Source organism: Oncorhynchus clarkii, chromosome 4 (assembly GCF_045791955.1).
Source record: "Oncorhynchus clarkii lewisi isolate Uvic-CL-2024 chromosome 4, UVic_Ocla_1.0, whole genome shotgun sequence".
NCBI lineage: Eukaryota > Metazoa > Chordata > Actinopteri > Salmoniformes > Salmonidae > Oncorhynchus > Oncorhynchus clarkii.
Window position 1 is genome coordinate 68,330,294 of NC_092150.1, and position 12,413 is coordinate 68,342,706.

Here is a 12,413-nt window from a genome sequence, read left to right on the forward strand (position 1 = left end):
TGATGGACTGTCATTTCACTTTGCTTATTTTAGCTGTTCTTGCCATAATATGGACTTGGTCTTTTACCAAATAGGGCTATCTTCTGTATACCACCCCTACCTTGCCACAGCACAATTGATTGTCTCAAATGCATTAAGAAGGAAAGAAATTCCACAAATTAATTTTTAACAAGGCACACCTGTTAATTGAAATGCATTCCAGATGACTACCTCATGAAGCTGGCTGAGAGAATGTCAAGAGTGTGCAAATTTGTCATCAAGGCAAAGGGTAGCTATTTTGATGAACACTTTTTTGTTTACTACATGACTGACTCTATATGTGTTATTTCATCGTTTTGATGTCTTCACTATTATGATACAATGTAGAACATTGTACAAATAAATAAATACCCTTGAATGAGTAGGTGTGTCCCAACGTTTGACTGGAACTGTATAAATATTAACCCCCAAAAATACATATTATCCCCCAAAAATATATGAGATATTGGCAACGACGCAGACAATTACATTGATTAAAGCCACAATCTATCTGCAATATTAAAACGGATCCACCCCCTAAAAAAAAAAAAAAACACTACTGTGTCCTACTATGGTAGTGGTGGTGCTACTGTACTTCTCCAGGACAGGCTGTGAGTACAAACATTGGCCAGGCAGTGACAGACAAAAGTAGATATGGTGGTCGCTGTGACTCATCATGGGCTGTTGACCTACAGAGCACTGTAAACAGTACTGTAAGGTCTCGTTACATGAGGAGACGATGGGGACTGGTGCTGAAACCCTTCCTTTCCCCCCAGACCAGACCAGCACAGCCCAGACTCAACAACTGTCCTTCTTCTCATGAAACAGAAAAGCTGTGACACAAAGTGCTCTTTTTTGCTCCAAAGTTGTTGTTTGCGCTAGCTAACTCATATTCCAGAAATCAGTCTCTGATATCCGGAGGATGGCTCAAATACAGAGAGTTCTGCTGTTATGAGGTTACCAAAGAGTAGACCATACTGGAAGACAAGAGAGGAGGAAAAACACAAGATAACAAATCAATGACTCAGACTACATGATTGGACCAAACAGAAAAGAAACAACAACAACTACAAACAACATTGACAAAAACTATTCGATTATAAACTGGTCCACTGGAATTAATACGCATTCAAGAAAGGAGCATTCAAGCGTTGTGTTAAAGTGTTTAAGAAACGTCTGATAAATCCATGCTTGGTTTAGTAGTGGTTGATGTGTTCAGGCTGGGTGTCTGGGTGGCTGCCAGATTCACTGAGACTTTGTTTGTGTTTGTTTATTTGAAGTTGCAATTAAAATAGCTCTTTAACGTTGTGCATATGGGCTTTTCAACTAGAAAGGATAAACGTTTTGCCTGTTTAAAACACAAGCAACTAAATAAGCAAGAAATATATGTCAGGCTGCGGTCAAGTTCTGCTTGAGTAATCTTATCGATAAATCAAACGTAAATATGAAATATTTATTTGACGAACTGGCCTCGAAATAAGAGGTAGGGCTACTGTATGTCCTAGCACACACAACACTTCTCATGAAATACACAATCTGATGGTTTATTCAAATGAGGACAGTTTTGTTCTTTACAAACCATGATTCATGTTAGCATAACAACATCTTGTGAACTGGTCAGACGAGCGAAGGTTTCCAAGAGGCCAACACCTAACATTTGTTCTTAGCATCAGGTAAACGAATAAACGTCTTTGAAAATAAGATAGCCTCCTAGCTAACTTTACTACAACAGCACATTTAGTGCTTAAACTAAGCATGATCACCTTGTCATCTGTCTGAATGTCATTGAGGTTGTTTTAATTCCCCCAGTAGTTTGGCTTTCATAGGCGAATACAGCACATTCCTCACTGAGCTAATAAACTTGTATATTGAGCTCGGCTTCCTTATCAAAGCAACATAGTCATTTCTTGTTCCCTTATATTTAAACGGATGTTAGGCTAATGAGCCGAGGCAAACCTGGCCATTGTAATTGAGAGGGTTATGCCTCCAGAGTCAATCTTTGATTTCCCATCAATCTGTGAGTGAGAGAGCATTACGCAGCTGATGCTTGATAGTTTCAGGCAGTGTGTGTGTGTGTGTGTGTGTGTGTGTGTGTGTGTGTGTGTGTGTGTGTGTGTGTGTGTGTGTGTGTGTGTGTGTGTGTGTGTGTGTGTGTGCGTGTGTGTGTGTGTGTGCGTGTGTGAGTGTGTGCCTCTGCATTTGTTTGTAAGTGTGTATGTATGTAAGGAAAAGTTTAGAGATCATGCCAAAGACAAGTGGAGATGTGAGTGAGAACGGGTAGGCTTTGGAGCAGTATTACAGTAGTAGACAAAGAGGGAAGCATTCATATACAGTAACGTAACATAACATCCCTAGCAGTGATTAAACATTAGGAAAAATCACACATCTCTTCAAGGTTAAACAATGGAGGACTCCATATTATTATATTGCTATGTTATATTCCATATTAGACTCCACTAGAGTGACCGTCTCCCCTGTGACAAACACCAGCAGGTCAGGGGGGCGGGAGTAATGTAGGTCAGAGGTTAGGGGTTAAAGATGATCTCCTTTAGGAGGCTCATTATCCAGGCAAGGTTGTGCATCAGTGCTACAGTATCGCTGAGGGGGGAAAAAGAGAGAGAGAAAGAGTGTGTGCAGGGGTCAGTAGGTCAGTGAGGGGGTCAGAATCACAAGGTGACAAACCCACTGAAGAGAGACTCACTAGTAGAAGGACAGCGGAGCACCAAATGGCAGGTCAGGTCCAGTACACGCTACAGCCGAGGGGAAGAGAGTCAAATGACCACATTCACCACTTCCGACTGGTCAATTACAAATTCACTGTGCCTCTGGTGAGATGTTACTACTACCAGGGGCTGTAGGGTCAATTCCATTTAGATTTAGTCAATATAAGTGATTGTTTAAAAGTTTTAGTTCAGGAATTGAAAATGTCCCAACCAGAACCTGAATTGGCTAAACTGAAAAGACAATTTACCCCTGCCCCTGGGCTGCAGGGCCAATACATTGTGACTGGAGGATATACTATGTAATGTACTGCATGGCTATGTAAACATCAATAAGAACTGAGCCTCCTAGATACCTGTGAAAAAGAACAGGTATCTATCTAGGAGGCTCACTGCTGGCTGCATGGAATACTGCAAGGACATAATGTCCTTGTGAATTCAGATGCTGGTTGAGGCCCAGTAGAAATCTACACTTGGGATCTTTAAACTTTAAACAGCCAATACAGCATGTATACATGTCTGAAAAGCATGTATACATGCCCTGAAAAGGAGTAACAACTATACTGTAGTTAGTCACTTTGAGGTGAAAGATGATCGTTGTCTGCATCTTAACACCTTACCAAAAAACACAGTGGAAAGTGTCTTTGTCACTCACCAGTAGAGATAGTAGAAGAAGGAGAGGACGAAGAAGGACATCTTGCACCAGGCCTCTTTTTGGCAGAACTTGAGTGTGTCCCCATTCATGACCGAGGCTGGGTCGTAGAGGAGCTCCTTAGTGTCTGTGGGGCTGTGGAAGTACCTACCGAATAGGGACACGACACACGAGGGGTAGTTGACCCGTAGAGACAGAAGGGAAGATGAAAGGAAGAATGGAGAGATGGAGGATGAGTAGGGGGGACACCCTCTTTACATGAAACATCTGACTGTTCATGATTAGTATGATTATGTTGTGCATGACTACAGGTAGTAGTAGTAGTTGTAATGCATGGTTTATGAACATAGGTCCATGTATTTACTTATGTAAATAGATACATGAACAGATGGTTTATAATGATTTACCAATAGTTTGCTAATGGGCAACAAACTATTCAATAATGGTTTATAAGTCATTTGTACTATAGACAGACTTAAAGAAATGATGACAGGGTTTTTGAAATTCATGAGAACAAGATTGCTACAGTATAAATGAGAATGTGCGTGAGAATGTGTTTTCAGTCAGCTTAATGTACCTGGTAAAATAAAGATTAGTCAATAATAAACATTCCAGAATCACAACCATTCTGCCCATTCCATTAACACATCTGTACCTCTCCCATCGGGGGGGGGGGGGGGGGGGGGGCTGTCTGTAACCTCAGCTCCACTACAGGCACAGAGAGAGGGACCCAGGTGGAGGTTGATAGAGAGAGACAGTGAGGGGGAAATGGTGGGGGCATAGTGGGGACAGGGGGGCAGCTGTCTATGTCTGTGTCTGCTACCAGGGTGAGTTCAGTCTCAACACAGAGAGACAGAGGGATCCCTTCTACTTTAGCAGTGCGCTTCCAGTGGACCCAGCGGCATTACCCTCCAGGTAGCAGAGACTGGAGATGGCTGCACTAGCTCAGTCTGACTAGTGAGGTGCTCTGCTGGGCACTAAGAGCCAGAGGCATTAGTTTCACTGGCACATTTTGGAGGCATTGGAAGCCAACCACACTTTTTGGAATGCGTAATGGTCCTCCTATGATGAGGCTATATGGAATTGGCCTTAAACTGAGACATTTTTCACAGAAATGTAGACACCGCTTTTCATCTGCAGTACCCAAATCCAGATAGCTGATGTTCTAATAGAGCTGCAAAAACTGGACCCCTACAAATCTGGACCCCTACAAATCACCTGGGCTAGTCAATCTGGACCCTCTCTTTCTAAAATGATCCGCTGCAATTGTTGCAACCCCCATAGCACGAGCTCCAGCAGGTATATTTCACTGGTCATCCCCAAAGCCAATTCCTACTTTGGCCGCGTTTCCTTCCAGTTCTCTGCTGCCTATAACTGGAATAAATTGCAAAAATCACTGAAGCTGGAGACACATATCTCCCTCACTAACTTTAAGCATCAGTTGTCAGAGCAGCTTACAGATCATTGCACCTGTACATTGCCCATCTGTAAATAGCCCACCCAACTACCTCATCCCCATATTGTTATTTTTTTTACTTCTCCTTTTCACCCCAATATCTCTACTTGCACATCTATCACTCTAGTGTTTAACTGCTAAATTGTAATTATTTCACCACTATGGCCTATTTATTGCCTTACCTCCCTAATCTTACCTCATTTGCACACACTGTATATAGACTTTTATATTGTGTTATTGACTGTACGTTTGTACTCTGTGTTGTTGTTTGTGTCACACTGCTTTGCTTTATCTTGGCCAGGTCGCAGTTGTAAATGAGAACTTGTTCTCAACTAGTCTACCTGGTTAAATAAAGGTGAAATAAATAATAATAATAAACAGTATGTGTCTGCTTTACACAGATAGTGATGCTCTGTTCCACTGTGTTGCTGCTGCTAAACCTAAATCTAAAAATTTCCCCTGTTGATGTGGCTGTGTGTCACTGAGCCCCTGCTGCATGTGGGGGCTGATAAAGAAGGAGGGGGACGAGCTGAAGACATTAGGCATCAGCTGTACTCACTGGGAAGGAAATCAGACGGACAGATCTATAGCTGCTGTGCGTCTCCCACCCTCATATCTCCACCTCTCTTTCGTTCACTCTTTTCTTTCTTTATTTCTTTCTCTTTCTCTCGCTCTTGCGCTCTCTCTCTCTCTCTCTTTCCATCTCTCCCTGTCTCCTCTCAGCTGTGCAGAGAGAACAGCATCTGTAGCCACTGGGCATCTGGCAGTCTGCAATTAATGAGTCAGAGAGCACTGCTGCGTAACTTCAACCGGCTGAGCAAAACAATCACAGAGTTCTGCAAGTGATTCACATCAAATAACGAAACAAGAACAAGCCAAAAGAAAAAAAGAATATAACGTGTTAATGGGAGGGAGCCGTGACAGGTGACCCATTTTCAGGGTGTGATATTGTCACGTTCTGATCGTAGTTATTTTATTATGTCTATGTTTTAGTATGGTCAGGGCATGAGTTGGGTGGGTTGTCTATGTTCTTTTTTCTATTGATTTGGGATTGCTGTGTTCGGCCTGGTATGGTTCTCAATCAGAGGCAGCTGTCAATCGTTGCCACTGATTGGTAGTGTTGGTGCCACACGGGACTGTTTCGGTTTGATTTCTTCACGTTTATTGTTTTGTTCATTGTTCATTACTTTATTAAAAAACATGAACACTTACCACGCTGCGCTTTGGTCCTCACCTTCTTCCACCACAGACAATCGTTACAGATATCAGATAATCATTACCAAAGTCACATACAGCCTGTCTGTCAAATTACAATTTCAACTTATTGAAGTGTTCAATTCATTTAAAAGATACAATATTTTTCTTTATTGCGGTAACTTTTGAAAAGCTCTATAGATTTTTACAAAGGATTTCTAACAAAACGCAAGGTATTGAAAGACTGTTTGTCCCTTTGTTGCGCAGAGACAAAACAATCTGTTCATATTTACAGTGACGGCAGACTCCACTAAACTCTACTTTGTCAGTCAAATTTATGTCCATGTTTTACGTTGGCCTTTGTCTATGAATGTCTCGTGAATATTTCAATATCAGTGCTTATCTTCTGGGCACCACACTGAATTCATGATATCTTACAAATGAGAGAAACACAACGTAGACTGGTCCAGCTTCGATAGTTACCTCCATGTGTTGTAGAAGAGGAGGGGGATGTTGAGGCCTACTGTCAGCCACTCCTGGGCACACAGGAACATGATACAGAACAGCCCATGGATAGAGTACTCTGGAAGCACCAACTGGCAGGGAGAGAATGAGGGAGTAGGGGGAGTGGGGCGGGCGAGAGAAAGGGAGGGAGAAGAGGGGGGTCGAAAGAGAAATGCTCTTGAGAGAGGTAATTTTACATCTCCTCATTCACAGATTATTCATCACCATTTGACATTAAACATACACAATAATCCATTATAGACAAGGGGTCATCGTTACGGTAACCTTGCGTGCTAGCCAGGCTTCTACAGCTTTTGAAAGACACTATCTCATCGGCAATCATAGATAGCTTGAGACAATTACACGCAAGGCTTCATGAGGTTATGGAGCAACTGGCTAGCATGGATAATGACTTATGTCAATACATTGGCAATTATCCTAAACTTAATTGTTATTGTGCCATGTCGTGTGTCTAAGCATTACTGTACCTAGGTTTTATCAAATGTATTCAAAATGGCAAGATGTGACACAGCAACCTCATCATCAGGGTTTTGAAACCTTCAACATAAGCTACATCATGTATTGCTCAGTAAGACCAAATGTTGTATTTTAGATAGCAGAGAAGATTAGTGAGTGTGGTTAAACACAAGATGGCAAACCTCCATCAGTCACATGAATGAATCCAACAGCAGCAGATAGTCATTAGAGCAGAGCTCCAAACATGGTTAGAGTCTGGCAAAGAGTGAGCACCGATATTACAGAGTAGTCATTAGCGCTAGCAACACCACATACAGCATCTCGCTCCCCAAAGAGCCAGCGCCGAGCCGAGCCTCATCTTTCATGTGGTGAAATTAACGCTGTGTGAAATTAAGATTTTGGAAGCAGCTCGGAGCCTTCCCAAAGAAATTTGCAAGTCAAAAATTAAAGCTGTGGTTTAAATTGAGTCTGCTCTGAAGAGATTTAAAGAACTTTGTGGGTATGATTATGACATGAATCACGCAAAATGTGTGGGCAGAACTGAAAAATTGTGTTCGAGCAAGGAGGCCTACAAACCTGACTCAATTACACCAGCTCTGTCAGGAGGAATGGGCCAAAATTCACCTAACGTATTGTGGGAAGCTTGTGGAAGGCTACCCAAAACGTTTGACCTAAGTTAAAGGCAATGCTACCAAATACTAATTGAGTGTATGTAAACTTCTGACCCACTGGGAATGTGATGAAAGAAATAAAAGCTGAAATGAATCATTCTCTCTGCTATTATTCTGACATTTCACATTCTTAAAATAAAGTGGTGATCCTAACTGACCTAAGACAGGGAATTTTTACTAGGATTAAATGTCAGGTACTGTGAAAAACTGAGTTTAAATGTATTTGGCTAAGGTGTATGTAAACTTCCGACTTCAACTGTATCTATGCTTAATGCTATTCTCGAAGCCCTTCAGAAGTTCATGAATATTTAACACACTACAAGGCACAACTGGAGCCCTGTCTGAAACACCTGGACTACATCATTCACAGCACTACATACAGTACTTCCTAATAACATAAAAATATATTGGAGCACAGAGGAGGAGCTCTTCAACAGCAGGTGATGGAGTAACTGCTCCTCAAACAGAACTATATATACACACACACACACACGCACACACACACACACACACACACACACACACACACACACACACACACACACACACACACACACACACACACACACACACACACACACACACACACACACACACACACACACACGACACGCCGCCACGCTCATTAAAACACAAATAATCACGCTAACCTTTTCATTACCCCCGCTAATTCTCAGCCCCCATCCATCAAGTCCCTACCCTCGCTGTTGCTGGCTAAACTCCTGCTGAACGCAGACAAACATTATGAACCGCTCCCATGCTAATGTACCAGGCATAACGGAATTGAACCTTCAACACAAAATACATTATGAACACATAAACACATTACTGTAGTCCTACAGTAACAACGAGGTGAGAGTAACAACACTGATGAACTGTATATGCATTTATTAGGGATCCCCATTGGCTGTTGCCAACGCAGCAGCTACTCTTCGTGGGTCCAAACACATTAAGGCACTTATGTTACTTATAAAATACAAAATATAAAACAGTACATCAAACAACATTATTACACCACTACATATCTACAATACAAAATGTATGATACCACCATACAACAATATTACAATGTACACTACTGTTAAAAAGTTTGAAATGTCCTTGTTTTTGAAAGAAAGGTAAAAATGTTGTCCATTAAAATAACATACATTACATCAGAAATACAGTGTAGACATTGTTAATGTTGTAAATGACTATTTGTAGCTAGAAACGGCTGATTTTAATGGAATATCTACATAGGTGTACAGAGGCCCATTATCAGCAACCATCACTCCTGTGTTCCAGCGGCTCGTTGTGTTAGCTAATCGAAGTTTATCATTTTAAAAGGCTACTTGATCATTAGAAAACCCTTTTGCAATTATGTTAGCACAGCTGTTATTCTGATTAAAGAAGCAATAATACTGGCCTTCTTTAGACTAGTTGAGAATCTGGAGCATCAGCAATTGTGGGTTCGATTACAGGCTGAAAATGGCCAGAAACAAATAACTTTCTTCTGAAACTCGTCAGTCTATTCTTGTTCTGAGAAATGAAGGCTATTGCATGCGAGAAATTGCCAAGAAACTGTGTACTACTCCCTTCACAGACCTGTGCAAACTGGCACTAACCAGAATAGCCCCGGTGCACAACTGAGCAAGAGGACAAGTGTCTAGTTTGAGGAACAGACAAGTCCTCAACTGGCAGTTTCATTTAATAGTACCCGCAAACCACCAGTCTCAATGTCAACAGTGAAGAGGCGTCTCCGGGATGCTGGCCTTCTAGGCAGAGTTGCAAAGAAAAAGCCATATCTCTGTCCAGTGTCAGTGTTCTTTTGCCCATCTTAATCTTTTCTTTTTATTGGTCAGTCTGAGAGGTGGCTTTTTCTTTGCAACTCTGCCTAGAAGCGCTTGAGTTTCAAGTTTGGGGAATAATATTTTTTCCATTAAAAAACACCTTTATAATAAAAGCATTACATGCATAATTGCATTTGCAGTCACTTTGATAATGGTATTTTCCGCTAATGGAACATTCACGCTTAAAGGCTACTACCACGTGCTCATTGCTGCGCTTATAATATGAAGAAATAGCCTAATAGTTTATCAACATTTTAAGCTAAACGTTCCAATCTGTTGCGTCAGACACATTGCATAAAACATGTTTTTTGATGCTAGTGGTTGTATTAATTTGGGATCTATCGCATCCCACAACTGTCCCAGACTATTTTTGGAATATTTATTTCTCGCACAGAATATAATAGGTTGACTTTTGTACTCTGGGTGATAATAGATTGACATAGGCTAGTGCTTTTGCTGTTTGTTATGCCAACTCATCTTGTTGGCTGACGAAAAGTAAATGTGGACAGTTTTTCCAATATCTTCAATATGCACCTCGGAATTGAATAAGGACATGTTCGGTTGTGTCCCCGATGTGTCTGTCTTCACTTGTAGCCTGTAGACCACTGGCCACAAAAGGCATGGATTTGTTTAGGGTGCATTATGGCCACACAAAGGGGATGCTGCTGAGAAATTCTAGGCATTATCAAGTGCTGGTCAAATTGTGAATGTGACTGGTGTAGTGTGTACAGCCTGCACAAAAAATAAAGCAGCGCTCATGCCTTTCAAGCGACTTTTTTCAAATCATCATTAGAGTCGCATCACGCAGCCTTATAAATGTATTAATCAATCAAAATCAAAAGATATAGCTCAATGTTTGTAGAACAACTAATGTTACATTAATAACTCTAAATTAAGCATATAGGAATTCCCATTTCTTTGTTGACTGCTCAACACAGAATAGCTGCATGTGCGCACTTTCTCAAATCCTTCGGAGAAAAGATCCTTTCTATTTTGTTTAGCTTTGTTCAATTGTATTCTTCATACTATGAAATAATGCCACGGAATTCTAAGCAAATCTTGTCTGCTAAATGAACTAGTGTAGTCCACAGCCATATGGCATAGCCAGATCAGGGCCTCACATAAGGACAACTCAGGGTATGCTATTCTGTTCTTCTGAAACAGACTACATTTTCTTCATATCATGTTTCTTTAGATCTGTCTAAATTAAATGATGGATTTATTGTGAAGATGTAGGCTAAATTACATGGATTTATTAGACTTTTTAATATGTAGATGTTCCAAAGGTCAGCACTTATGGAAGCCAGGAGATGCTAAATGTGTTGATGTTAATTAACGGTCAATTACCGTGAGACTGGCTGACAGAATGTTGTGACAGCCACAGCCCTAGTAACAGCCCTAGTAACAGCCCTAGTAACAGTCCTAGTAACAGCCCTAGTAACAGTCCTAGTAACAGCCCTAGTAACAGCCCTAGTAACAGCCCTAGTAACAGCCCTAGTAACAGCCCTAGTAACAGCCCTGGTAACAGCCCTAGTAACAGCCCTAGTAACAGTCCTAGTAACAGCCCTAGTAACAGCCCTAGTAACAGCCCTAGTAAAAGGTCATTGAAATATGGCAAGTAGGAGTGGCAATATCGTACTCTATTACCTTCAGTAATTTTCCAACCAGGTTGTCAGACCCTGGTGGCTTGTCATTGTTGATAGATAACAATCATTTTTTTCACTTCCTCACACTCACTTTACGGAATTCAAAACTACTCTGCTTGTCTTTCATAATTTGGGGGGGGGGGGGGCAAAACGGGACTGCCCAGTGAGAGCTCCTGACAGACGTTCACGATGGTGCATCAAGTTAGTTGGAGCCTCTCCAGCATGCTGACAATAAACAATGATTCATTTAGGATTGACATCGAGTGTCCCTGTGTAAGAATTTCCACGACACATTATCCAGATATTGACTGTTAGCACTTGGTGGTCTATAGCAGCTTCCCACCAGAATGGGCTTTAGGTGAGGCAGATGAACCTGTAGCCATATTACTTCAACAGTATTTAACACGAGATCCTCTCTAAGCTTTAAAGGAATGCGGTTCTGAATATAGAGGGTATAGGGTTGATCCAGCTGTGTGGAGCTCAGGGCTCATCTGGGACGAGCGAGGCTAGGATCAGGGCTCTCTCTCTGTCTTCCACATCTGACCACCCCGGGGCACATACATATTCTGATATCTCCACGACTCGACTCCTCGATGAGAAGTCAACTTGTAGCTATCTGTAAGAAGTAAGAACTAACTGAGGCCGTTTGTGCATCTCTCTCTCTCTATCTTTACTACAAAAAGGAGAGGAACCCCAGAAGGTGACAACACCTATTGTATGTCTGCTGCAGAGCTACTGCAACGTTTTTCTTTCTTCCAAAGATCACTCTTTACATTTACATTTACACATACACCTCACACTACATATTATCTTTAATTCCATCTCATTCATTCTAATGCAATACAAACACCCACATTTCCCTCTAACATGCCAAGCCAATATTCCAATAACAGCCACTGCTGCAAGCCAGAGCCAATCCACTCCACAGCCCCAGACAGTGGCAAAGCAGGGTTTAACCTGTTGGCCAATTCGAGCTGATGTCTGCGAGGGCCCCATTCAGCCACAGTTCAAGAGGCCAGAGTCCTTTTCGAGTGTGACTTTTGAGGCGCCCCCCTGGGAGGGAGAGCAGAGCAACACGGGGAGGCAGGCTCTCTACAGCACACAGTTAATGAGAGAGGGCTGCTGCTGCTGCTGTGGACCGACTGCTGGTCCTCTACTCCACTCAGGCGATCTACAGAGCTAGCACCCACTCTCCTCTACTCCACTCTCATCCTCTTCTCCCTCTCCTTGACAGTCCTTCACTCAT

At 41.9% G+C, this 12,413-nt stretch overlaps 1 protein-coding gene across 1 annotated transcript in view; it reads right to left on the reverse strand.

Moving 5' to 3' along the window:
* Window positions 1–399: 399 nt before the first annotated feature.
* LOC139407803 (protein cornichon homolog 3-like) overlaps window positions 400–12,413 on the reverse strand; it is a 37,433-nt gene continuing 25,419 nt past the window's right edge. The window contains exons 4-6 of the mRNA XM_071151665.1: window positions 6,524–6,636; window positions 3,394–3,537; window positions 400–995 (exon numbers count right to left, since the gene is read on the reverse strand). Coding sequence (XP_071007766.1) covers window positions 968–995; window positions 3,394–3,537; window positions 6,524–6,636 — 285 coding nt within the window. The 3' untranslated portion in view covers window positions 400–967. The remainder of the gene's footprint in view (window positions 996–3,393; window positions 3,538–6,523; window positions 6,637–12,413) is intronic.